Here is a 22888-nt window from a genome sequence, read left to right on the forward strand (position 1 = left end):
TTTTGTCCAAATTTTATGACAAATCCCACAAGTGAGTTGGAAAGATTCACCTTCAAACCACATTCAGTCACCAATGCTGCAGTCACCCAGAACATCTCAGTTTTCCTCTCTGACAGTTTGAGTTGGATGGCTATTCATCACTTCAAACTCAACCATGACTACGGTGTGTTCCAGCCATGATCTACCTCACTAATTGTCTTATCTCAGTTGGTCACACATCCATATGGCCAATCGAGTCATTGCCTCTATTGTGTAACACCAGTGAGCTAACAAGGATCACCAACTGACCTTCACCGATCACACTGTAGCAACTCTCTGGGCCCGTTCTCTGCCCAATCTCATCTACTGTACCAGCATATGCAAGACAACCCTCTAAAATGCTGCTGCATGACTATTTCTCTACCTCCAGAAGTTCTTAAAATATTTACTCACAGCTGCTAGAATTAAATTCAAGATGGTATTACAAAAAAGTAATTGGCGGCCTGGAAATCTTTTAGCTTATAGGTCACACACAGAGTCAGGGTTCCTTTTGACCAATCACTTTCCATGATTTTTCCAAAACTTTTCAGTCACTCTTGATGGGGAAAAGAAAATACTCACAAAGATGACATTTATCATCTTTGAAGCTGATCAAAATAAATAAAAATAGAGCTGAGCAGAACTAGAAAAAAATATATTCTCCACAGTTTACATAAAATCTTGATGCTGTACTTTTTGCAGAACTGAACTGAACAACTAGTTGTTAATGATGTAAATTAAAGCACATCTGGTCAAAAGCATCTGGTGTGATACAAGCCAATCACAGAGACAAAGATACATGTCTTGACTCATTTGCAAATTTTGACTCCAGTTCGTCTCTCGCCACCATACAGTAGTTGGTCATGCATTGCAGTTCAGAGACAGCAAAAACAGAGGCTTAACAAACAAACACAAACAGCACCTCTGTCAAAGGTGGTTTACTCTAAATTACTAGACAATAATATGTCTCCGGTTGCTAATATTACTTTGTTCTAAAGCAGCAATGATATGCCAAAAGGCTGCAATTGTTATCAGCATGCCAACCATTGCTGTTGTAAAAGTGATGGCCTTATTCCAAAAAAACACACACACTACTGATTTCGGTCATTCACTCTCTCACTTAAACGGCTTTCACACCCAACATTTTGCAGTTTGTCATGATCAAGTCGTGACTTATGATCAAACCTTTTACTTTGAAAAATGCCTGCTGGTCTAAAAAAAAAAAAAGAAAAAACATTGTCAACCATCACAGGTCTGAAAATGATTCCTGTATTTTCTAGATTCTGAACAATGATTTTGGCAAATCACAGTATTTTTTTTCCCACTGATGCTCCTCAAAGGTGGAGCATTCACCCAATTACAATCACAACTGCAGATTTACAATAACATTCTTGATACAGACTTATGACTAGGCCTAGACAGATTATGCAGACAAAATCCATGGAAACATGGTGAAATGTTAAATGGAGCTGAGAGTACTACAGTCTTATTGGTAGCTGACATTATCATCAAATTAGGCAAAATATTTAATAAAAACAATTTCTTCCGCGAAACACAAAAAAATATTTTAATGGGCATACGATGTCCAAGTGAATGGTGACCAAGTTTTCAAACTCCAAAAAGGATATAAAGGCAGCATAAAGGTAATCCATAAGACTGTGAATAATTATTTCAAGCTTGATTACACTTCCTAGCGGCATCTAGCACTCTTCGCATGCGTCAAACGCTAGGAAGTGTAATCAACAGGGTATCTGCAGGTTTGAAGGAATGAAATTTAAGACTTTTTAGGACTTTTTAAGGCCAAATAAAAGAAAAATTTAAGACCACATTAAATAATTAATTAGCAGGTAAATACAAAACCACTGTGGCTACTTGGATGTCTCTGGACATGTTTTTTATATTTTATTGTGCATTTACACTGGCGGCCAAAAGTTTGGAATAATGTACAGATTTTGCTGTTTTGGAAGGAAATTGGTACTTTAATTCACCAAAGTGGCATTCAACTGATCACAAAGTATAGTCAGGACATTACTGATGTAAAAAACAGCACCATCACTATTTGGAAAAAGTCATATTTGATCAAATCTAGACAGGCCCCATTTCCAGCAGCCATCACTCCAACACCTGAACCTTGAGTAATCATGTTAAATTGCTAATTTGGTACTAGAAAATCACCTACCATTATATCAAACACTGCTGAAAGCTATTTGGTTCATTAAATGAAGCTTAACATTGTCTTTGTGTTTGTTTTTGAGTTGCCACAGTATGCAATAGACTGGCATGTCTTAATGTCAATATTAGGTCAAAAATGGCAAAAAAGAAACAGCTTTCTCTAGAAACTCGTCAGTCAATCATTGTTTTGAGGAATGAAGGCCATACAATGCTTGAAATTGCCAAAAACCGAAGATTTCATGCAAAGGTGTACACTACAGTCTTCAAAGACAATGGACACCTGGCTCTAACAAGGACAAAAAGAGATGTGGAAGGCCCATATGTACAACTAAACAAGAGGATAAGTACATCAGAGTCCCTAGTTTGAGAAATAGATGCCTCACATGTCCTCAGCTGACAGCTTCATTGAATTCTACCCGCTCAATACCAGTTTCATGTACAACAGTAAAGAGAAGACTCAGGGGTGCAGGCCTTATGGGAAGAATTGCAAAGAAAAAGCCACTTTTGAAACAGAAAAAGAAAAAGAAAAGGTTAGAGTGGACAAAGAAACAGACATTGGACAACAGATAATTGGAAAAGAGTATTATGGATCTTAAACCCATTGAGCTTTTGTGGGATCCGCTAGACTGTAAAGTGCTTGAGAAGTGCCTGACAAGACAGCCACATCTATGGTAAGTGCTACAGGAAGTGTGGGGTGAAATGTCACATGAGTATCTGGACAAACTGACAGCTAGAATGCCAAGGATCTGCAAAGCTGTCATTGCTGCACATGGAGGATTTTTTGATGAGAACTCTTTGAAATAGTTTAAGAAGTTCTGAAAAAAAAAAAAAAAATTAAAATTGTAATAGTAATTTTTCACGTTATTAATGTCCTGACTATACATTGTGATCAGTTGAATGGCACTTTGGTGAATAAAAGTACCAAATTCTTTCCAAAAGCAAAATCTGTACATTATTCCAAACTTTTGGCCGCCAGTGTATGTGTTTTCTTTTTAAAATAAGTTAATACAACATTAAAACTCTACATGAATTAATTATGAATGCATGTAGCCTAAAGTATGTAGCCTATATTGTGAACCATCTCTTTAGTCACTTGCTTTCCAGCAAGACATGACGCAATAGACCAATCCTTTGGCAACGTCACCGTTTATGTCAAACACGGAAGTTGTGGCAAAAACCGTGCGCAAAAAGTAAACTTTTATCGGTTTACATTGTTGAAAAATGACTCAGAGGGCTCTCATTGACTGCTGTAGCTTCAAGCCATCAACAGAGCTAAGTGGACTGAGGAGATCATTTCAACTCACAACTTTGCAGCAAAAATGTATAGTGAACATGATTACATATTTGTTATTAACTTAATATCATTATAGTAATTGTATAGCTGAGAATGTGTTTGTATTTATGATGGTTTTGTGTCATACTTCCCTTTAATCATCTAATCTGTCAAATCTTACTGCGCATGCACTAAGATTTTTGTAAACAAGAGGATTGGTCTATGTTTGATTTTTAATGGGAATGAAAACAAGGCTGTGAGGGATAGACTTGCCATCTCTTCAATGGCACATACGGTATGAAGCTGTAAAAATCTCCTAGATCCCATCTGATTTTCCACAACTCATGTTGTCTGGAGTTTTTTGTCTACCAAGTGTTCTTGAAAAGCTGTTTTTTTCAAAAACCCATTAAACTGCAGTGCAGCTCATTGAAGAGACTGTATGTCTATCCCACACAGCCTCGTTGTCATTCCCATTAAAAATCAAAGATGCCGCTGCTGTGAATAAGGTCATGTGCTGAATAACATTTCTATATTTTTTTCTTGGCAGATACCTTTAACAAATACTTTAACAGGTAGTTAAAGGGCAGTTCATTTAAAAATGAAATTTCTGTCATCACTGCTCACCCTTGAGTCTGTATGATTTTTTTCTCTGCCATGGAACAAAAAAGGAGATGTTAAGCAAAACGTTTAGTCTCAGTCACCATTCACTGTCACTGCTACAGAGATGCAGAATAACGGCATTTGCATTTCGGATTAACAGGTTTATGAAGCATACATGTGTAAAATCGTAAGTTCAGAAAAAATGCGCTTGTGCTTCCCTGCGCACGCTCACACTAAACCTCAAGCGTCAGCTGCTAAATGCTGGCTGCACGAGAGAGAGAGCGAGAGAGAGAGATGATTTTGACTCATGCAGATTCTGCTGTTTTAAGCGTCTCCTCTATTCATGCCCCAAAATGTAAGACCTCAGCAGATGAAATTTAAGACTTATTGTAATTTATTTAAGACTTTTTATGGCCTTAAATTTTAAAAAGTAAATTTAAGACTTTTTAAGGACCCGCGGGTACCATGTAATCAAGCTTGAAATGATGGCCAGTGAGACTGCTGATGTCAAGATTTATAGTGAAAAAGGAATTACATTTTGGTCTCTTCCCACCAAAACCAATTGGATTAATTCAGAAGACATGAATTAAACCACTGGAGTCGTATGGATAACATTTATGCTGCCTTTATGTCCTTTTAGAGTTTGAAAATGTGGTTACCATTCACTTGCATTGTATGGACAAACAGACATCATATCTCCATTTAAACATCTCTGTTTGAGTTCCGCAGAAAAAAGTCATAGAAAGTCAAAGAGTTTGAGAGGACAGTAAGGTAAGTAAATGATGAGAAAATTATAATTTTTGGGTGAACTATTACTTTAAGTGGCACTTAAAAAATGAATTTAATGTCATTTTTATACATATCTACTGTGTATAAAATATTTTAAATATGTATATATAACTTCATTCATGAAACTCTACATGGAGCAAGCTGGTAGGTCCTTTGAACATGTTATCTGTGAGCCAATCAGTTTGTGTACTCTCTCTTTGTCTAACTTTTTAATTGCCATTTATTATGAGATTTGTCATGACTGAAATGCATACAGTATATAACAGACCTACCAGACCACTGGTAGCACTGGATTATTGCTTCATGTCATTTATGGACCTACTTCAGTCTTTAATGTTTCTGAGGTTTAGTGAAGTACTTTTGTATCCTTTGCTACCTGATGAAGTGAAGTCACGAGGTCACTTGAACATGACAGAATGGAAATATTTACCATGAAAAGAGACCATTAAAAAGAGTAGAAGACCACCTGCTGGCTCCTTGTTGCTACGGTAATGAGATCTCATCATGCTGATTGAATTACTGTACACCTATGCCATAATAAATTATCTGTCATTTTACATGTTTGTCATTGGAATGACTATAATAATGAATTGAAAGCAAAGTAACACAAGCAGCATACCCTTAGCCACTGCTTCTCTGTCAATGTGTCGCCGTAGTCAACATCTCTGCGATGACGAGATCCTCGTCCGAAGATTTTTTCTTCCTCACAGGTGAGTCGCTCCACCTCTGTATCATCTTTCAGGATCCATGATGGCAACTCATCCTCTTCCATTAGCCGAGGTTTACGCTTTGGGTTGCGTGCGTCCTCTCGACGACGGTCTAAATCCATGCGCTTAAAGTGACATTAATGGATAATGTAAGTTTCAAAGTAAGTGGTAAGTTTCCCTCTCTAGTCTTAAATGGTTTCAAATTGCACAGATTCACAGAGTCGAGAATACACAGAACTTAAAGACAAGGTTTACTTTTCAAAAAGACAACAATTACTGTCAATGATCATGCAATGAACTATCTGTGCAAGTAGCAAATTTTGTGCAATTTCAGTCCTACCATGAAGAGCTCAAATTCATCCTCATTACGGGCAATCATTTGATTGAGAGTTTCATCATCTGGAACTTCATCTTCCTCCTGGTATTACACAGACACACACACACACACACACACACCAACAAAGACAAGTAGAAAATTTGCACCGTCAGCTGGAAAACAACTTGTCAATGGCAAAATCTACTGTTAAAGGGACGGATGTTTGTCAGCGGCCAGCATTTTATAAATCTGGGCCATGGATCTGCAGCGCCCAAAAGAAGACATTAGGCAGAATGATAGCCTCAGTCTTCATTCGACTTCATTGTAAGACAAAAAAGGTGCAATGAAAGTGAACGGTGACTGAGGCTGTCATTCTGCATAACATCTTGTGCTCCATAGAAGAAAGAGAGTCATATGGGTTTGGAACAACATGAGGGTATGTGATGACAGAATTTGTTTTCATTTTTGGGTGAACTATCCCTCTAAAACACAACATGGGCACCTTGAACACTTTTGCTTTTCATATTGCTAAAAAAGCATTATAGCAGTATAGGCAAAATCAAACACCTGAGAAATGCTCCTGTACTATTCCTGTAAGTATTCCAGTTCAACTTAACTGCAACAAAGTAGCATGTCAATCCTTTGGTACACTCAATATCTATAGAAAAACAGATTTTGGTCTCAGTTGAACTGCATTCCTTTATGGGCAAGGGCATAATAATTAATGGCGGTGATAAACTGTAATTTGTTGAACAAATTGCTGTGACATTATAATTAGGATGGCGATCAACTGAGTTGTACCAGGGAAAAAAAATCAATTCATTTACAAATCACCATTTTATTTCCCACAATTATACTCCACTTCTTAACACGTCAGCATAACTGTTCAGGGTGAAACATTCACAAGCTGTTCTAAAGGAGAAATTTTGGAGCTAGTGGTTAAATCTGAAATAATTACTTGCTTAAGTGTGGGATGCTCAGCTTTGAGAAACCCCCTGAACACATAATTACTTGGCTGTTTCTTCAAAGTTTTCTTTCAAATCACTTTATATTTGAAACAGAGGCAGTTAGTTTTATAAGCACCAAGCAATTTCAGCGTTCCAAATCGGTCTTTAAAATGGAAATTTATACTTTTACATGCCCTTAGAGATTTGAAAGGGAAAAATGTGTGTCATGTCAGTACCTACAGTTGAAGTCAGAAGTTTATATACACCTTAGCCAAATACATTTAAACTCAGTTTTTCACAAGTCCTGACATTTAATTGTAGAAATAATTCCCTGCCTCTGGCCAGTTAGGATCACTACTTTATTTTAAGAATATGATATATCAGAATAATAATAGAGAGAATGATTTATTTCAGCTTTTATTTCTTTCATCACATTCCCAGAGGGTAAGAAGTTTACATACACTTTGTTAGTATTTGGTAGCATTGCCTTTATATTGTTTAACTTGGGTCAAATATTTTGGGTAGCCTTCCACAAGCTTCTCACAATAAATTGCTGGAATTTTGGCCCATTCCTCCAGACAGAACTGGTGTAACTGAGTCAGGTTTGTAGGCCTCCTTGCTCACTTTTTCAGTTCTGCCCACACCTTTTCTATCGGATTGAGGTCAGGGCTTTGTGATGGCCACTCAAATATCTTGACTTTGTTGTCCTTAAGCCATTTTGCCACAACTTTGGAGGTATTCTTGGGGTTATTGTCCATTTGGAAGACCCATTTGCAACCGAGTTTTAACTTCATGGCTGATGTCTTAAGATGTTGCTTCAATATATCCACATAATTTTCCTTCCTCATGATGCCATCTGTTTTGTGAAGTGCACCAGTCCCTCCTGCAGCAAAGTACCCCCGCAACATGATGCTGCCACCCCCATGCTTCACGGTTGGGATGGTGTTCTTCAGCTTGCAAGCCTCACCCTTTTTCCTCCAAACATAACAATGGTCATTATGGCCAAAAAGTTATATTTTTGTTTCATCAGACCAGATTACATTTCTCCAAAAAGCAAGGTCTTTGTCCCCATGTGCACTTGCAAACTGTAGTCTGGCTTTTTTATGGCAGTTTTGGAGCAGTGGCTTCTTCCTTGCTGAGCAGCCTTTCAGGTTATGTCGATATAGGACTTGTTTTACTGTGGATATAGAAACATGTCTACCTGTTTCCTCCATTATCTTCACAAGGTCCTTTGCTGTTGTTCTGGGATTGATTTGCACTTTTCGAACCAAACTACATTCATCTCTAGGAGACAGAATGCATCTCCTTCCTGAGCGGTATGATAGCTGTGTGGTCGCATGGTGTTTATAATTGTATACTATTGTTTGTACAGATGAACGTGGTACATTCAAGCATTTGGAAATTGCACCCAAGGATGAACCAGACTTGTGGAGATCTTGGTTGATTTCTTTTGAATTTTCCCATGATGTCAAGCAAAGAGGCACTGAGTTTGAAGGTAGGCCTTAAAATACATCCACAGGTACACCTCCAATTGACTCCAATTAGCCAGTCAGAAGCTAATTGGCTAATTGCCTAAAGTCTTGACATCATTTTCTGGAATTTTCCAAGCAGCTTAAAGGCACAGTTAACTTAGTGAATGTAAACTTCTGACCCACTGGAATTGTGATATAGTCAATTAAAAGTGAGACAATCTGTCTGTAAACAATTGTTTGGAAAAATTACTCATGTCATGCACAAAGTAGATGTCCTAAACTACTTGCCAAGACTATAGTTTGCTAATATGAAATCTGTGGAGTGGTTAAAAAATAAGTTTTAATGACTTCAACCTAAGTGTATGTAAACTTCTGACTTCAACTGTATCTATATTATTCATGTTTAAACTGGAGTTGGGATACTTGAGTTCGGACTTGAAGGATTTGATGGTTCACTAAAATATTCACCGGACCGTCAGACGGGGGCTTACGCCAAAAGACTTTACTTTTTATTGTTCATCAATAAATTGCCATTCCTTTTATGCTATGCTGTTCCGAGTCTTTCTGATATAACTGTGTGTTACCTGTAAAGCTGTCACTTGCGTTTCAATGGCAAAAAAGTCAGAAAATGAATGAACACAAGTAAGGGGAGAAGTCTCTATTCACCTATTATCCATACTAAATATAATGTGAAAAGAAACATCAGCCCAAGTTGAGTTTGATCTTGACTTTAGGGAAGTAGGCTACACCTGGACAAAGCAGGAGGACTGAAAAGTGTGAAGTGTAGTACTGTAGTATTGTAACAGTTTGTGGAAAGGAGGAAGCTGGGGCCGGCTTGACAAAACACATAGACACTTATTATTGCACTTTTCAGTCGCACACAATAACACACTGCTTCACACTACGTTATGCTTTTCAGCTTCACTACACATAAATTCTGTTGGCTTTTCAGCTCAACACTACACACAGTCAGCTTTGTGCATCTCTCTCTCTCATTTGCCGCTGTCTCCTCTCCTTAAATACTCCCACCACCCCTCACTGGAATGCGAGACCAGTGTGGCACACTGGTGGAACTCATTCACCACTTATCTTCCCAGCCTCGCTCTGCCCAGACGCCACTCTGCCCCGCCCTGCTCGCCACAAGTATATAAATATTTTTTAATGGTATCTGATCTTTTCTGTTTTTATTTTATGTTGTTGTATTTAATTTTATGGGCATTATTAAATGTTTTAATATTACCATTTATTAAATGTATTAAACACATTAAATGTATTTATTTAATTAATTACATACATATTTCACCCTTAATTTTAATAAACTAAATTGAATGGACAAATTGAAAATTAAGTAGAAATAAAAACTAAATTAAAATTTAATTTACTGATTAACTTGGTGTATGTTTGAGCAGAGGTGAAAGCAACAAATAATTGAAATGTCAAACAGAACGCAATAAGAAGTGTGTTGAAGGACTGTGTTTTGTCTTCATACACCTAAAGCATATGCTTTCATTCTGAAACCACTTTGAAATTTGTTCAGCAGGATACTAATCATTTGTTTTTTTGTATTTATATTGACAAATTGTTTTTCTTAGTTGTGAAGGTTAAAATAAGCTTAAAATATTGATGTTGAGTTTACGGTTACAATTTTAATTCAGATTCTTGAACAGATTCATTCAGACTCGGCCTGATATGGACTAAGTATTGAGTCCGACTCGGCCCCTTTTGGACTCGGACTCGATTGTATAAAGACTCAGACTTGAGTCGGACTCAATTAAGGTGGACTCGAACCCAACACTAGTTTAAACATTAATGTGCTTCATTTGGAATAGTGCGTTTAGGTTGGGTGTGGTTATCTTTGTGTATAGATACTAGAAACTAAATATTATCCAGCTTTTGTTACACTTTACATATAATTTCCATTGTTAATGAAATATGCATTACATTATTGTTTTACAAAAAAGAAAAGCGTAAATAAAATGCAAAAGATAAATTTTCACCTAATGCATATATAATTATCACATAATGCATTCATAGTGGCAAATAAATGCGGAAAAAGATCTGGCACTTTGTTGTTGGCCCAGTATTTCCAGATTTTCAGTATAGGCCAACAATTTTCATTTCAGCGGATCACTAGCTGTAATTGGCCTGTCTATCAATAAAACTAGTGAGAGTGAAACTTCTGCCATCTGTGCCTGTTAAAGTGACTCACCTCATTCTGTTCCTCATGCTCCAGAATAGCTTGCAGGAAGGCTCTGCGCTCATGGCTGGAGGACTTCTGATCAAACATGCCTGCCTGAATGACCTTCTGATCCACATTCAGTTTATACTTGGCCGCTGCTAGAATCTTCTCCTCCACGCTGTTCACGGTACAAAGCCGCAGTACACGTACTTCGTTCTGCTGGCCGATACGGTGGGCTCGGTCCTGGGCCTGCAAGTCCTGGTGAAATAAATTACAGTTGTGTGATGAACATATTTATATCAATTACAACCATAAATTACTATTATTAAGAAGAGGTATAGTGCAACTTTTTGTTGTCTTGAGTTGATCTTTAGAGAAGGAAAAATAAGCATGTTTCAAATTGGCAGAAGATCGCTATAGTGTGTGCTATACAGTATGTGGAGGTGGATGGAGGTGTAATTGTAATATCTTTTGCAGAAAACGTATTGGGGGGAAAATAAGGCATGAACTTCAATCTTCAATTAACTTCAATTAAATACATTAACGCATAAATCAATAATACATACATACATTTCAAACATGACATCAAAATCCATACTGGAATGTAGGTAGTTAAAATGTCCTGCAGTATGATCCGCTACAGTTCATGCAAACCGTTTAAAATTATTTTAAACAGTTTTTGACCAATCACAGCACCTAAAATATACACTTTCCCTCATACATTCATATAAACTGTAACATAAAATCTTGATGTTGACTTAAAGTAAAAAGTTCATGGACAAGGTATGATTCAACCACCTATCTCATTCAAGATGTATCATGCATACTGTGAGATTTTTGGAGCTAAAGTCTGAGCTAAAGATGATACATCACTGCTGAGCTTTAACTAGAGATCAGAGTGTCTAATTCCTCTCCAATCACAGCAGCAGTCACACAGACCTGGTGGGGGTTCCAGTCGCTGTCAAAGATCACAACGGTGTCTGCTGCCTGCAAGTTTAGGCCAAGACCTCCTGCCCTGGTGCTCAGTAGGAAGATGAAATACTGTGAGCCTTCATCATTGAATTTCTTTAAAAGCATTGCTCGGTCCTCAGACTTTGTGGATCCTGGAAGACACGACCGGAACCAACCACATGTTAAACAGGAAGGGCAGCCTATTTTTGTGATCACACTCATTAAAACAATGGTGAACTCTATATGAAGATCCTAAAGGACAGCAGTTATGTCATAACATTAAAGTCACTTCATGAACCCAGTTTTAGCATATACTGTCCTACAAAGTCAAAACAGAGTAAAAATTATATTGGGTCTCTTAGACTGTGATCTGCTTTGTGATTGACAGGTTTGGCTCAACTATGCTCACATTCAGAGAAAACAGAGTGTGAAAATTGCAGTAACTACAAAATTCCCACAAAAACCAAGTAACTTTGAAGCCACTTTTCTACACTGTCGGCATAGTTATGGCATTTTGCCTTTGTAGGGAAGCATAGCAGACATAACACACATGGACTAAAAGCTACAAAACTCCAATTTTGATTTCATGGAGCCTTTAAAAGAATGAATGCACTGATTACTGACCATCCAGACGCAGATAGAGGAAGTTACGGTAGGCAAAATAATCCTCCATGATGGTCATGAGGGAGGTCATCTGACAGAAGAGAAGCACTCGATGATTGGTGGCCTTTAGCTTGGGCAGGATCCGGTCCAGTAACTCAAACTTGCCCGAGGCACGATACAGGTCAGCGCTAGGTAGACAACAAAAAGCATACTTATAATGTCAACTCCATCATGATGTTCCTCTGTCTGGGTCATGTAGTGTAGGAGGCCTGCGGTGAGTTTAGTGATCCATATAGGACATGAGTTATGACATGTAATAACACATCATGCTAACACTTAAGGTTATGTAACGCTCGATTTGATCTCTACTCACCCACTGATAATGCCATTTGGATACTCCAAGTGCTCAGCAAAGGATTCCTAAATAGGTACAAAATAGATATGTGCATTACAGCTGATGCCATACAATTATAAATAGAACAGTCTCATTTCAATCATTCACATTAATGACTATTATTTGCAATCTTTACAGGCCCAGGGACCCTCCACTCACACAACCCTGGAACCCCCCAAATAAGGCAAGGCAAGTTTATTTATAAAGCACATTTCATTCACAATGGTAATTGGTACACAATGCACAATACACAATGGTTAAAAACATAACAATGATTAAGAAATACAAGATACAGGGGCCTGGGTAGCTCAGCGAGTAAAGACGCTGACTACCACCCCTGGAGTTCGCAAGTTCGAATCCCAGGGCACGCTGAGTGACTCCAGCCAAGTCTCCTAAGCAACCAAATTGTCCCGGTTGCTAGGGAGGGTAGAGTCACATGGTGTAACCTCCTCGTGGTCACTATAATGTCGTTCGCTCTCGGTGGGGCGCGTGGTGAGTTGTGCGTGGATGCTGCGGTGGATGGCGTGAAGCCTCCACACGCGCTATGTCTCCATGGTAATTCACTCAACAAGCCACGTGATAAAATGTGCGGATTGATGGTCTCAGACGCGGAGGCAACTGAGATTCATCCTCCGCTACCCGGATTGAGGCACTACGCCACCACGAGGACTTAGAGTTCATTGGGAATTGGGCATTCCAAATTGGGGAGAAAAAGGGGAGAAAATCAGAATAAAAAAGAAAAAAGATATACAAGATACATAAAAATCAAGTTTTAAAACTGATTAAGAACAAGAAATGAAAATAAAAAGTACAAAATAAAATTATACAGTGCAATCAGTAAGTGCAGCACAGTGCTCAGTCAGTAAATGCACAGCTAAAAAGAGTCTGAAGTCTGGAGTAGAATGTGGCACATCTCACCTTTTCTGGTAGCTGGGGGTGGCATAAAAGCGGTTTCATCTTGTTCTGAGTAAACCCTTGGTTTTTCTAACTGACTTGATCCTAATGATCTGAGAGGTCTGCATATCTGAAATGTATTTAGGTCCTAGACCATTGAGTGATTTATAAACAAGTAATATTACCTTAAAATCAAATGTAACTCAAAGTAAATGTAACTGGAAGCCAGTGTAAAGGCCTGAGGACTGGAGTTACATGCTCAGATCTTTTGATTTGGGTCAGAATCCTGGCAGTAGCATTCAAAATGAGCTGCAGCTGTCTAATGGTGAGGAGTCCATTGCAGTAGTCGACCCTACTGGTGACGAATGCATAAACAAGTCTTGACTGGATACAAAATATCTAATTCTTGCTATATTTTTGAGATTATAGTAGGCTAAATAAATAAAAAAGCTAGATTTTCCCAGTAACACTTTATTAAAACATTGACATAATTACATTTTATTACAGGACTATCTGGAATACTCAATTCCGATTGGTCAAGAGTGACATCCAGTGATCTGATATTTTTTAATCATGACTAAACATCAGAGGATAAAGTGATTTTTCACCAGTCAACCAATTTTTGCAAGTCATCTTTCCTACTTCTCATATCACTATATGATCTCTACAAGCTAATAAAATTATTTTAACTCAATTCAATATTTCATGTAAAGTGTTTTTTTTGGGGGGTTTTTTTGCATGGCATGTAACGCATTTTCTGGAATATAATTAATGTTTTTTTTCATCATCTAAAAGGTCCTGCGACTTATAGTCCGAGGTGGCTTATATACGTCATTTAAACATAATTGTGTAATAAGCTTTAATTAGCGGGATAATGAGCAGTCAGACGGTCATTCTAACAAAATAATCACCAACAGAACTTGGACAGAAACCTGAGGTGGATTTGAGCTGTTTTTGGAGACTCTTTGGTCTCATTCTTCTCATAAAATAATGTAATTTTAACTAAAATCATCAAAGTCAAATCATTATCTCTATTTACTTATTTATCTGGTAAATAGCTGTGTAATAAGTGGGATAATCTAAAGGCAGTCAGTCATTATTACTAAATAAACCCCTTGAGGGTGATACAAGACCTGATCATATTGTTGACTATAGATTATCCCTTGCTTAATGCATTAGGTATCATGTACTAACAATGAAAAAAAATACTTTTTTTACAGCATTGTTTTACTTTTGGTTAATGTTAATATATACTATACTATGTTTATGTTAGTTCATAATGCATATTGTAATTTTTCGTAAATATTGTTAATGTATACAACTTTTAATGTTGAAATTGTATTGGTATTTGTAGATATTAATATTAACCAAGATTAAAAAATAAATGCTGTAAAAATCAAGTATAGCGTTAGCTCAGGCAGGTCAACGTGAGTAAAGCTCGCAATCAGCTGATGCTCAGCTTATCATGTTGTCTAGCACTACAATTGAGATGCTTATCAGAGCAATCCTATTTTAGTCCTCTATTTATTCATTGACTTACAGTAGCTGCCATTTCATTGCATGGATGCAAACTGCACTTAACACCCTCCACCATCCACAGCTCCAATTCTTGTATGGCAGCTTTGCTTTTTAGTTTTCTCTACATCTATCTCGTGTTCTGTGCTCTAAGACTACAATTGTTTATAATAATAATAATATGTTTTATTTCTATAGCGCCTTTCCAAGAGCTCAAAATCGCTTTAAAAGAAAATTACACCATAGGGACAAATACAAAGTGAAAAAAAAAAAAGGTTGTGATGGACTTGAAATGCTATGAGAAAAGATAAGTCTTTAATTGTTTGCCAGCTTGGAATTCTTATCTTCAATTAGTTATTGGGCCTTGTTCTTGATTTATCAACTTGATTTACAGTATTTGAAATTCTTTAAGTGTCCATTTCTGCTTGATCTGTTCTGTTACACCAGGGGGGTTTTATTTGCTGCACTCCCTGCTCTGTTCAGGCATGGCTGCATGGATGGGTGGAGAGTTTGCCCAAAACAGAACCATACCGCCAAAACAAACAGATTGCTTTAACTGTCAATAAGTGAAAAAGTATTCATTCAAGTATTCAAGTGGCATATTTATTAGATGGAAGTGGTCCTGAAGTATTGTAAATTGTTAGTTCATGTTAACTAATGTGTTAAATTATGGTAACCTATAAAAGACTGTTGTACAGTGTTACAAAAAAAGAGTCCTGTAGGTCATACTTCAGTGTACTGAAACACGTTTATACCTCGATGTGCGGAAACATGTAGGGATGATTACAGATCTTCTTCAGCTGCATGATGGTGTTCATTAAGGTCTTGGCTCCTCCTTTACCCTGAGGATAAAATAAACTTGTGAAGGTAAAACTCTGAACAGCTGCTCTAATCTGAACAGCAGTGTAATGTTGGGTTGGTGCACAGACTTTGGATTTACCTTCTTGTCTTTCTCTGAGCCGTCAGTAAGCAGGATGCCTTTGCCCTGCATGTGCCTGTAAAGCACCTTCTGAATTGCTGACATGTCACATTTGATGACATACTCCACCTGTAATGAATTAATACTCAATGCATAAAAATAATCCAGATGCATAAGTTTAAAATATGTAGATGGAAAGAAAACGTTCATAATTACGGTGCTTTCAAGCCAGCACTGTATTAACATTCCTCAAACATTCTGGTTTGTTTTAATTAATTTTGGGGTTTGCTAATGAATTGCCCAATTAATGCAGCCTAAACCACTTCAACTACAGACTCCATTCAAACTTTATTAGATAGGAATGCTATATTATAATTTTTTTAAATTTATTTTTTGTAAACTTCATTTATGATTAAAATGTAAAAATCTCCCTTAATTGACATAATTGATAGAATGTTCAGCATTTAAAGATGTAACCGACAGGGATGACATCATAATATTTGCATACTAAACTGTGATTTGTCTTCTTTCTTACATATGTTTGCATAATAAATTTTGACTTTCAGTTGTTGCCACTGCTGTCGATAAAAATTGTTGTGTTAAGAGTGGTTGTTGTAGTTTGTTGTTGTTGCTAGTTTTTTTTGTGCACGTTGTTATCACTGTTGTTGTTATTGATGTTTGAGTGTGTGTTGGTTGATGTTTATGTGAACTTTTCCTCTTTTTCCTTTTTAATTTCCAAAACTTTGTCCATAATCCACTCTGGGAAGCTAAAAGGTGTGGGTCTCTTGTTTTTCAAGAGCTTGTTAGTTAGAGTATTTGTTGTATGTGTCAGAGCCAGGATTTGAACTTGGGTCTCTGGCGCAAAAGTCTTAATTTCCACCACTGAGCTACAGAAGGGAGTTGAACCCAAATATCAGACGCGTTCTTAAATGAACTCAGAAGAGTTTAACAAAAATAGCAAAAAGGGTACAAAAAGCAATTTCTTACTGACAACCACAAAACAGAAAAATCTTTAGTCCAAAAAGGATCCAAAAGGAGGAAAAAATAATCTCCAAGAACTCAGGAAAAAGACACCAAAAAACAGCAAAAATAAACACAGGGAAAAAAACAATCCAGAAGGCTTTCAAAGTTTAGTACTTAGAACTAGAGCAAACTTACGGCAGCAACTGGCTAGGAACATCAATAACCAAGCAAAGAAACAAAAGGAAGTGATCAGCTTAAATACACAGCCCAGAACGAGGCACATGTGAAAACAATAACACATGATACAATGGCGGGAAACTGAAATGAAACACAATGAGGGCCTCTAGTGGCCAAAATATAACATTAAAGCAAAAACTCTGACAGGACCCCTCCCTCTAGGAACGGCTCCTGACGTTCCCTCCCGGACGACTGAACTTGCGAGCATGAAATTCTTGAATTAGTTTGGGGTCCAAGATGTCCTTGGCAGGAACTCAGGAGCGCTCCTCAGGGCCATAGCCTTCCCAGTCCACAAGATACTGCCGGGACCCACGTACTCGGCGGGCATCCAGTATTCTGTGGACTGTGTAAGCTGGCTGGCCACCAATGATACGAGGAGGGGGAGGTTTACCTGTCGCAAAAAAAGGAGAAGACAAAACAGGTTTTAACAGTGAGACATGAAAAGTGGGATTTATCTTCAAAGACTTAGGCAAGTATAAACGATAAGTAACTGGGTTTACTTTCCTGGCAATCTTGAAGGGGCCAATGAACCTCTGGGAAAGTTTACGGGATTCCACCTGCAAGGAAATCTGCTGAGACTGCTGAGAGACCTTCAAGAGCTTGAGTCGGGCTTTTTCCATGTCTGGCGGCAACGTTTAACGAACTGTTGAGCAGAGGGAACTGCAACCTCCACTTCTTGCTCAGGGAATAGTGGAGGGGTGTATCCCAACTGGCACTCGAAAGGGGACATGCCTGTAGCAGAGGAGCGAAGGGTATTGTGAGCGTATTCTGCCCACATGATGAAGGAAGACCAAGAGGATGGGTTGTTAGCTGCCATACACCTCAGTGTAGTCTCAAGATCTTGGTTAAGCCTCTCCATTTGCCCATTGGACTCTGGGTGGAACCCAGAAGATAGACTCACTGTAGCCCCCAGAGATTGACAAAATGCCCGCCAGAATCTGGAGGAAAATTGGGGTCCTTGATCAGAGACGATGTCTTGTGGGATGCCAAAGACTCGGAAGACGTGGTTTATAACCAATTCAGCAGTTTCTTTAGCGGTGGGTAGTTTGGGCAGAGGAATAAATCAGGCGGCCTTGGAGAATCTATCAACTATGACCATGATAGTGGTGTTGCCTTGTGATAGCGGAAGTCCAGTGATAAAATCCATGGAAAGATGAGACCAAGGTCTATGAGGTATGGAGAGAGGATGCAATAGCCCCTGAGGAGAATAGTGAGGGACCTTACTTTGGTTGCACGTGGGACATGCGTTTACAAATGTTGTCACATCCTCCTTGATAGTTGGCCACCAAAATCGTCTTTGGAGGAACTCAAGAGTGCGAGAGGTACCAGGATGACAAGTGAGACGAGAGGAGTGTCCCCACTGGAGGATCTGGGAGCGGACAGCTTTAGGGACAAACAGGCAGTGGGTTGGCCCCCCTCCTGGGTCAGGTTCTCGGGCTTGGGCTTGTTTTACAGTATTTTCCAGATCCCACTTGATAGGAGCTATTATCTTGGAACTGGGGATAATCGATGCAATATAATCTTCCTGAGGAGTGTTTACATATACTCGGGACAAAGCATCAGGTTTTAGGTTCTTAGAGCCAGGGCGGTACGATAAGATGAACTTGAATCGGTTGAAGTATAAGGACCAACGTGCCTGGCGGGGGTTGAGTTGCTTTGCCTGCTGAATGTATTCCAGATTTTTGTGCTCCGTGAATACTTGGAATGGGTGTTTGGCCCCCTCAAGCCAATGCCTCCACTCTTCAAGCGCTAGCTTAACTGCCAGTAACTCTCGATCCCCTACATGATAGTTCATCTCAGTCGGTGTAAGGCGGTGGAAAGGAATGCACATGGATGCAACTTGTTGTCCTCCCCCCTTGGGACAGCACAGCTCCAACCCCTACGTCCGAAGCATCGACCTCCACGATGAAGGGTTTATCTGGGTTAGGGAGAATGAGAATAGGTGCAGAGGTAAAATGGCTTTTGAGTTTGCTGAAGGCCAACTCTGCTTCATGTCCCCAATTAAAGCTGGTTGTGTTCCCCTTGGTGAGGGCAGATAAAGGAGCCACCACAGTACTGAAGTTCCGGATGAACTTGCGATAAAAATTGGCGAAGCCAAGGAAACGCTGTACTTCTTTTACAGACGAGGGGGAGGGCCAATCCACAACTGCTTGAACCTTTTGAGGGTCCGTTTGTATCTGGCCAGGCTTGATAATGAACCCCAGGAACTGAACTTTGGTCACATGGAACTCACATTTCTCAGGTTTAACATAAAGATGGTTATCAAGAAGACATCTGAGAACCTTACTGACGTGTTTTACATGCTCTTGGAGGGAACTCGAGAAGAAGAGGATATCGTCTAAGTAGACAAACACAAATTGGTTGAGCATGTCTCTGAGAACATCATTGATGAGAGCTTGAAATACTGCAGGAGCATTAGTGAGACCGAAGGGCATAACTAAATATTCATAGTGCCCAGTGGGCGTGTTGAAGGCGGTCTTCCATTCATCTCCTTGTCTGATGCGCACAAGATGGTAGGCATTGCGCAAGTCAAGCTCAGTGAAGATGGAGGCTTCTTGCAGAATTTCGAAAGCAGTGGCCATTAGCGGCAAGAGATAGCGGTTTCGAATAGTGATCTTATTAAGGCCCCTGTAATCAATACATGGCCGGAGTCTGCCATCCTTCTTCCCAACGAAAAAAAATCCAGCTCCAGCAGGGGAAGTGGATGGTTGGATGATACCTGCCGCAAGTGATTCGTTAATGTATTTGTCCATAGCAGTTCATTCGGGGGGAGACAAAGACAATATACGACCTCTGGGGGGACAGGTTCCTGGGAGCAGCTCAATGGCGCAATCATAGGGGCGATGAGGAGGTAAGGAGGTGGCCTTCCTTTTGCTGAACACTGCTTTGAGGTGGTGGTACTGAGCAGGTACTTGAGACAGATCTAGGGCTTCTTGGGACTCGAGAACAAGATCAGGGGAGTTCTGGGCCAAGCATGTAGTCTGACAGGTGGGACCCCAACTGAGAACAGCGCCAGTGGACCAGTCAAAGTTTGGGTTACGCTGGAGGAGCCAGGGGTGACCGAGGATAATAGGGAACTCTGGAGTCTGTATAAGATGAAAGCATATTCTCTCCTGGTGCTGGTAAGTGACGAGACAAAGGAGAGAGGTGAGGTGGGTTATTTTCCCTGGAGCTAACGGTCTTCCATCCAAGGCTGTCGCATTTAGGGGGGCAGGAAGGGAATTAATAGGAATCTGGAGACTTTTGGCAAAGGAAATATCCATGAAATTCCCGGCAGCACCAGAATCAATCAATGCCTGGAGTTGGTGTTTTTGATCTCCCCAAGTGAGTGTGATGGGAAGGAACAATCCAGAGTTGGAAGGTGAAGCTGTGCGTGTAACTCCCGTTGCAGTCCTTCCTTGCCTGTATGGGACTGGCCGTTTCCCGAAAGCTCGGGGCAGGCGGAGCGAAAATGACCATACAATCCACAAAATAGACAACAGCGCTCTCTCTCATGCGACGGTCTCGTTCTGATGGGGAAAGCCTAGTCCTTCCCAATTGCATGGGTTCCAAGGACTCGTGGGGCACTAGTAGCATTTGAGCAAGTGCTGGACTGGCAGACAATGTGGAAACAGATGGCCGGTTCAGTCTTCTCTCCCTCAGGCGATTATCCAGCCGGACTGCTTGATCCATGAGGGTCTCGAGATCACGAGCAGGTTCTCTGGTAGCCATATCATCCTTGATTGCCTCAGACAGACCATTCAGGAAACACACCATGAGGGCCTCGTCGTTCCAGCCGCTCCCTGCTGCAACTGTCCGAAACTGTATGGCATATTCAGCCGCGCTGCCATTACCTTGTCGGAGGGTGAGAAGTCTCTTAGAGGCTTGCCGGCCACTGAGGGGGTGGTCAAAGACTCGCTTGAACTCCTTTTCAAACACAGAATAACTTGAACAGAAGGGTGCCTGTGCCTTCCAGACCGCTGTTGCCCAAGAAAGAGCCTTGCCAGAAAGGAGGGTGATAACATATGCGATCTTGGCCTGATCTGAGGGGAAGGAAGATGGTTGTAATTCAAATGTGAGAGAGCATTGAGTCAGGAACCCATCACATGCACTGGGATCACCTGAGAAATGTTGTGGTGGAGGTAGGCGAGGTTCACTCAGAGGAGAGAGCACTCGAGAATCCGGAAGGGGTACCGAGGCAGCAGTAGAAGCAGTAGCTGAAGTAGAGGGCAGCCGGTCCAGGATCTGACGGACAGAAATCATGAGATCAGACAGCACTTGTGAGTGTTCAGCCATCACAGTCTCCTGCTGAACTAGTGCTGACTCATGGCATTTTATTGTGGACTCCTGCTGAGCAATTGTGGCCAGGAGTTCCTGAGCATTAGGTGTCTCTGGGTTCATAATGTGACTTGGTTATTCTGTCAGAGCCAGGATTCGAACTTGGGTCTCTGGCGCAAGAGTCTTAATTTCCACCACTGAGCCACAGAAGGGAGTTGAACCCAATAGTCAGACGCATTCTTAAATGAACTCAGAAGAGTTTATTAACAAAAATAGCAAAAAGGGTACAAAAAGCAATTTCTTACTGACAACCACAAAACAGAAAAATCTTTAGTCCAAAAAGGATCCAAAAAGAGGAAAAATAATCTCCAACGAACTCAGGAAAAAGACACCAAAAAACAGCAAAAATAAACACAGGGAAAAAACAATCCAAAAGGCTTTCAAAGTTTAGTACTTAGAACTAGAGCAGACTTAAGGCAGCAACTGGCTAGGAACATCAATAACCAAGCAAAGAAACAAAAGGAAGTGATCAGCTTAAATACACAGCCCAGAACGAGGCACATGTGAAAACAATAACACATGATACAATGGCGGGAAACTGAAATGAAACACAATGAGGGCCTCTAGTGGCCAAAATATAACATTAAAGCAAAAACTCTGACAGTATGTTTTTTCTCTGTTCTTTATTAGCTAATTTAATTGTATGTTTGGGAGTTAGTTTGGTGTTGTTTGTTGTTTTGTCCTTTGCTCACCCCTGAATTTGTGCTTCCCTTGTTGTGTTGTAAATAAAAGAAAAAGAAAATTATTCTTTCTGTGTTCCAGTTAATGTCGTGGCCTCACCCAGGATGGGGTCATAACAACAGTGACAATGTGTTGATTCTTTTGTGCAGCCGACTGAAAACAAGATGTGTGCTGTGTATCATGACAGTGGCAGAGTGGCTTTGATGCAGCATTTCACTGAAGTAGAACCAAAGCCCAAACACCTAAGTAAACCACAAATATAGCAAAATTTTTTTGCTGCCTTGCAAGCACTGGTATTTCCTTTAGGAAACACAAATCTAGTTACTGACTATCATCTCTGAAATCTAATAAAATTGTTTAAAAGTGTATACAAGTTGAGTCCTTACCTTCTCAGGCAACTGAGACTCTACCTCTTTTTTCAGTCTGCGCAGCAGGAAGGGACGCAATACCTTATGCAAACGACGAATGATAAGGATGGTCTCCTCTTCATTTAGATCCACCTAACAAACATAAACACAATCCGTAACAGAGAGATTAAGCTCATTAAGCTACAGCGTAAATTGTAAAACAGCCAGGTAGTGTTGGGTTCGAGTCCACCTTAGTCGAGTCCGAGTCAAGTCCGAGTCTTTAAACAATCGAGTCAGAGTCAAGTCCGAGTCCAAAAGGGGCCGAGTCGGACTCAAGACCATGTCCTTAACAGGCTGAGTCTGAGTCAAGTCCGAATGAATCTGTTCATGAATCTGAATTAAAATTGTAACCGTAAACTCAACATCAATATTTTAAACTTATTTTAACCTTCACAAATAAGAAAAACAATGTCAATATAAATGCAAAAAACAAATGATTAGTATCCTGCTGAACAAATTCAAATTGGTTTCAGAGTGAAAGCATATGCTTTAGGTGTATGAAGACAAAACTGTTATTATTATTATTTGTTGATT

General features: G+C 39.6%; 1 protein-coding gene across 7 annotated transcripts in view; it reads right to left on the reverse strand.

Annotated features, from left to right (window-relative positions):
- Window positions 1–22888, reverse strand: part of LOC127434769 (probable global transcription activator SNF2L2) — an 89972-nt gene that overhangs the window by 23635 nt on the left and 43449 nt on the right. For 5 of the 7 annotated variants that reach the window (XR_007896086.1, XM_051687735.1, XM_051687742.1 and 2 more), the window contains 9 exons: window positions 22334–22447; window positions 15771–15878; window positions 15586–15672; window positions 12401–12447; window positions 12049–12215; window positions 11413–11576; window positions 10504–10731; window positions 5900–5977; window positions 5472–5684 (listed from right to left, as the gene is read on the reverse strand). Coding sequence is in view for 6 of the 7 variants with exons in the window: in XM_051687735.1 (XP_051543695.1) it covers window positions 5472–5684; window positions 5900–5977; window positions 10504–10731; window positions 11413–11576; window positions 12049–12215; window positions 12401–12447; window positions 15586–15672; window positions 15771–15878; window positions 22334–22447 (1206 nt within the window). In the remaining variant the exon portion in view is untranslated. Of the gene's footprint in view, window positions 1–5471; window positions 5685–5899; window positions 5978–10503; window positions 10732–11412; window positions 11577–12048; window positions 12216–12400; window positions 12448–15585; window positions 15673–15770; window positions 15879–17099; window positions 17119–21958; window positions 21978–22333; window positions 22448–22888 lie in introns of those variants that run through there. The other 2 variants (XM_051687776.1, XM_051687766.1) reach the window with 2 other exon arrangements.

Source organism: Myxocyprinus asiaticus, chromosome 4 (assembly GCF_019703515.2).
Source record: "Myxocyprinus asiaticus isolate MX2 ecotype Aquarium Trade chromosome 4, UBuf_Myxa_2, whole genome shotgun sequence".
NCBI lineage: Eukaryota > Metazoa > Chordata > Actinopteri > Cypriniformes > Catostomidae > Myxocyprinus > Myxocyprinus asiaticus.